Source organism: Chondrus crispus, genomic scaffold (genome assembly GCF_000350225.1).
Source record: "Chondrus crispus Stackhouse genomic scaffold, scaffold_95, whole genome shotgun sequence".
Classification (NCBI taxonomy): Eukaryota; Rhodophyta; class Florideophyceae; order Gigartinales; family Gigartinaceae; genus Chondrus; species Chondrus crispus.
The window spans coordinates 127,449-132,842 of record NW_005178839.1 but is presented as its reverse complement, the minus strand read 5'-3'; the positions used below and the strand labels follow the sequence as shown (position 1 = coordinate 132,842).

Below are 5,394 nucleotides of genomic sequence, written 5' to 3'. Positions count from 1 at the left end.
AAGAACGGGATACAAAAGAGAGGGTTTAAGCGTGCGGAACGCAAGCAGATTTACAATACAATCAATCTTGCACGTGTTGCTGTTAACTTTTTCGTGGCCCTAACGCAAGGGAGAGGAATTAAAGAGTTCCTTGGGAGCCACCCTGGGTCGTTACGAGCAGTTTACAGGACTGCTTTGCTTTTTAGATGGTTCGTCCGTGACATTATAATTGGCAATCGCCATATCGATATGCCTTCTACGTTGGCAGGGGAGACCGAGATATGCCTGCAACAAGAAAAGGGGAAAGGTGTTGGACGTGTTGGACACTACCATAGAAACGATCGAGACAATGAGGATAAACCTTTTCACGAAGAGGATGAGCGCATACAGTTTTGTGGTGAGCCAGAGTAAAGTGGAGGTGCGCCGACAGGTCGCAAAGTGCAGTTATCCGAGGGTCTGATAGATGATGAAGATCCGAGTGAACGCGAACCAAGCGATGAGTCGCAGCAAGGGAGCACCATGATTCGGTTAAAAGTAAGAGACTTCATCCCGAGGCATTCGAAGCAGAAAGATATATTGGATGCTTACATCTTGAGAATGTCTCCAGCGCAATTTAATTAGCTCTGCACGGACTCACCCAGGAGAACTGAAATGGATTACAATGCCGGAAACGCCCTTGATCGTCATGACAGGATCGGGGTTCATGCAATAGCTGAAAAGGATGATGATTGGGAAGATCGCCCTGATGACGGATTTGATTTTAAACATCTTCTTCATCATGAAGAGGAAGGAGTCAATGAAAACTGAAAAAATCGGTGGTACAGCTTCTGAGGGAGTCGAACTATGGGTGTGTAAGGGCGGCTGTCGGATTCCCCGGATGCCGAGGTAGAGAGGCAAGATTGTAAAGTAGAAGACGCTCAACAGAGCGTGTCTGCAATCTGCATACCTCTCTCCAACTCTACCTATCCCGGCGCTGCTTCCCTTGCGATCATCGGCGCAATGACCCCCGCAAGGCTGTTCTACCAGCCCCCCGAATCCTGCACCTTGCCCCCGACGCGCATTGTGCACGATTGCACAATGTCATTTGGTCCTACGTTAGTGCGCGACGTAGTAATAATGCGCGGGACAGAAGTTAGCCATGATAACGTTTGGTAAATGCGAACTGACCGGATCGGTGTGAACTTAGATGTCGACGGTACCAAGCAACGTTCGTCATCCACAGAAACAAAATCCAGCATGTCAACACTCTCGCATCGGTCGAATCGGTCGAAACAGAGATGGACGATCGTACCGGATGCACACGCCTCCTACCCTTAATTCCTCACCACTAAAAAAGTTCTGCCGCGCACAGGAGCAACACCCCTCACACTCCATTCATGCGCATAATGAAGTTGCGACTGCCATAACGAAGTTGCGACAGAAGCCGTTTCGCGCGCGGTGCATGGCGATCGGGTGCAGCTGGGTGCAAGTTACGAGCGATGGTGCGATATTGTCTAGGGCGTTCGGAAATGTGATCTTCCGCTCGTGGAGGGTAGAACTAAAGTGCGTTACGAGTTTTAATTTGCTGTTTCTACAATGGCGTCATTCCATGCTGCACGTGGCCCGGGCCGTGCGGCACGCAAATGATCACATTTGGAACAATCACACTTCGAAAACTTCCTATCACATGCGACGGGCTGCGTTTTCTGGTGTGTGCTTTGTACGAATCTTCAACGTGCATGCAGTGAGGCATGATCTACCTTGCATCCTTCTGCCTATTCCGAGAGAACCTTTCGCTATGCGGTGAGTGCGTATGAGTGAGACGCACAAACTTCGTCCCACCCTCGTGTCACAAATATCCGACATCGAACGTCGCAGTGAAGGTAAGTAGTAAACTGAAATGAAAAAGACATCCTGGGCGTGCCAACAAAATCGCGTAAACATGTGACCGACGTAGAACATTGAGTGGTTCATTTTCCATAACTTTTTCAATAGTTCCGAAAGCTTTTTCACAAATACTCGCGTCGTTCTCGGTCGTGATCAGGGAATCGTTTGCGTGAAGATCATGCTTGAAAAAGTACTGCAGCTCGCAGCTTTCTCGAATACCGACTTCGTCAGAGTGTTTCTTCAATGCCGGTATTATTTTCGGGAACAAAGTGGGTATTGGTTTGGTATCGAAACTGAACAGGTGGAACAGACAGGAGCGATATGGTCCAGCCACGCTGACACATCCTCCGAGAACCAGCATGATCGTCCATAGTATACCTTGACACGTACACCAGTGCATCCTCGTATATCGGTCGAATAACGTCGTTCACGTTCTCAGAATCTGTCGAATGTCCCCCACGAGTGAAACGATGAACACGCATTAGGAGGTACCGGCTGTATTGATAAAGCTTCAGTACTGTAAGCGTTAAGGCATATGCTCTTGTCTTCAATACGTGAAGCGGATCAGTCGTAGCTCGGTGAAATTCTCCAACGACACATCGCGCCTCTTCCAAAACATCTAACAAAGAGTGTTTCCCGACTTCAATTGTTAACAATTGAAGTCGGGAAACACTCATTATGTTTTCTAATTAGCTTGATAAAGAGGGCGCAGGTTACAACTGCCGCAACTGTTGCGGAGAGTTTCTTCGGCAAAAGAGAATCGCTGTTACGGTTTTAAAACCACGAAGAAGGATATTATAGAGGTTGTTGTTGGGTGTAGGCTTTTGAGCTCTCGGTCGCACTCACCAACTGCGGATCTCGATTTTCTTCCGAAAGCTCATGTTCGGGACTTGATGCTTGAGAGCGACACGCGCTTAAGTATCGTCACGGAACTGAGGAAACAAGGTCTGGATCTACAATACCTTGATCGAAGCAGAAACCTGATGCGTGATTGACCGCATGCATCTCTATGGCTGCGACAATAAAAGCATGGGATGCTCCCTGCGCTGAAGAAATTCAGGCAGGTCCCGAAATGCTGCTATTTCCGCAACAAAAGCATAGTGCGCACTTCGCAACGGCTTCCCTACTACCTCATAGATGACAGCCTTAATAAACGCAAGTGAGGGCGAAGGGGGGTGCGGTGGCATGTGTATCGTTTTCGTCCATTCGTGACCTGCGCCAGTGGTCCAGCCCATCACTTTAGAAATATTGTGATGTATATAATAGCATGGCAAAGACGTTTAAAAAAACATGAGCCATCCTGCCACTTTTTGTTTGTACGTTTAATAACTTTTACAAAACATTTCGGCTAACATGACCGGTTGCATTGCTGTTATGTATATATTTATCTATTCGCAAAACTTAAATCCCTGGAACACTGAATATTATTGTTCCTGCGTTCAGCGCCTTTGCAGTGTGAATTAACGGAGCATCGATGCACTCCGAAGTGTGATCACGAAACGGAAACAGTTTTCGCTACGACGCGCAGTAGAGCACTCTCCACGAACGGAGCGCCCCGTGGCGCCACGGAACCAGTCGTCTGGCCACACGAGGACGACGAGTCCGACGAGATGTACGACGTACACATCGATGTCTTCGGCCTTACTGACGATCAAGAAGCGCTGTCCACCAACCGCCCAAACGATTCACTTCCCGCCCCTCTCTCCTTCGACGAGCTGGCTGAAGAACAACGAGCTGATGACTTTTGTCAGACGGTTCTGTCTCGACAGGACAGAAAACGCGACTCGATCTTTTTCGAGGATACGGACGGGCTGCTCAAGCGCAAACACCCGTACGAACGTGATATCGTGCAAATCGTCGTACCTAAAACGTTAAGAGCTAGGCTCTTATCGCTAACGCACGACCCCGTTGTCGCAGGACATCCCGGACAGAACAGGATGTACTACATCCTAAGACGAACGTACTACTGGCCACACATGGCTGTAGAAGTGGCGGCGACAGTACAGAACTGTCGACATTGCGCGAAGAACCGCGTTCGGTTACGCCAGAGGCTCAACTGCCTCAAGCTGTTCCCGGCAACGGCACCGATAGAGTCCCTCGGTATTGATATACTTGGACCTCTACCGAAATCCGAGAAGGGACGCAAATACCTTCTTGTGATCACGGATCGTTTCACGAAACCTACGCAGGTCGTTGCGTTACGAAGCGTCACCGCTTATGTCGTCGCCGTTGCCTTTTGCGAGGCCTGGGTATTTAAATGCGGAGTGCCAAAAACACTACTGTCAGACAACGGTCCGCAATTCTCTGCCCGATTCTTCCGGTCCGTTTGTGAAGTTCTCGGGGTAACGAACCTCTTTAACTCAGCTTACCATCCACAAACGAACGGACAGACCGAGCGGTACAACCGTACGATCGTGGCCATGCTACGAAATTACGTGAACGAGCACCAGAACGACTGGGATGTTTACGCCAGAGCGTTAATGTACGCTTACAACTGTCACCTGCACAGATCTATAAGGACACCCCCTTTCGATTTAGTGTTAACGCGACCTCCGCCAGATTTCTCTTTGCATCACTCTGTGCGACGACGTTCTACGCCGGACGCGACCGCCCGTGACGATTTCAGATAACGTTTGGACGTGTCTATCCAAAAGGCATACAAAAGCCTGCAACGAACGCAAGCGCGTTATAAGCGAGACTTTGGCAAGCGAGTACGCCGCGTCAAGTCAAGGATTACAGCTGGAGATTTTATCTTCTTAGACTCTACGGACGGGGCGACAAAACTCGGCAAGCTGAAGTCCCCTGCCGAAGGGCTACAGTCCGTTTGTCCACAGGACAAACGGACTCTAACAATCGATCGGAACGGTGTAACGGAATGTGTCTCCGCGGACAAATGCGTCTTTTCGCCGCCCCCGATAGGCGCTCGTACAAACGCTGCCGAATCAGCGACAGTGCCTACGACGGAAAATTCGGATGCCGAGGCACATCCTCCAGGGTCAAACGAAGTGCCTCACGCATCTGCCGCCGACTTTGCTCAGAAGGTTCACGAAGGACCTACTTATACGGTGGATCGCCTCCTGGACCACCGTAATCGAGACGGAAATGTGGAATTTCTCGTCAAATGGACTGGATACGCAAAGCCCGCATGGACTAAACGTACCCATGTCCCCGAAAAACTCGTCAATCATTATCGACAACGCCTCCATCGCAATACGCGAACCCCTTAAAGCCATACGACACAGCCACGATTGGCGTGACTGGGACCTCACGGTTGAGGAGGGGGGCCAGAACTGCACGCTGCAGTAACAACGTTCGAGAGTTTCGAGCTCTTCGAGGTGGTACGATACACGCGAGATGGAAAATTAATTCACGGTTGTTCGAAGAACAACAAGATGTCACAAGAACAATTTGTTCTATTGTAGGGCTAACCAGGGTGGTGCTAGTTAAGCCAACACGCGCTTTAACAATGCATCATATTCTGCGACACGAGACCCGAAGGGTCATGCACGAGTGCCACCGGGAACAATGAAACAAGTTCCAACGACGAAT

General features: G+C 49.6%; 1 protein-coding gene across 1 annotated transcript; it reads left to right on the top strand.

The window, feature by feature from the left end:
• Nucleotides 1-3,782: 3,782 nt before the first annotated feature.
• Nucleotides 3,783-4,475, top strand: CHC_T00008170001 (hypothetical protein). The gene is made up of 2 exons (XM_005712014.1): nucleotides 3,783-3,878; nucleotides 3,981-4,475. The coding sequence occupies exons 1-2, from the start codon at nucleotides 3,783-3,785 to the stop codon at nucleotides 4,473-4,475; spliced, it is 591 nt and encodes a 196-aa protein (XP_005712071.1).
• The last annotated feature ends 919 nt before the right edge of the window (nucleotides 4,476-5,394 follow it).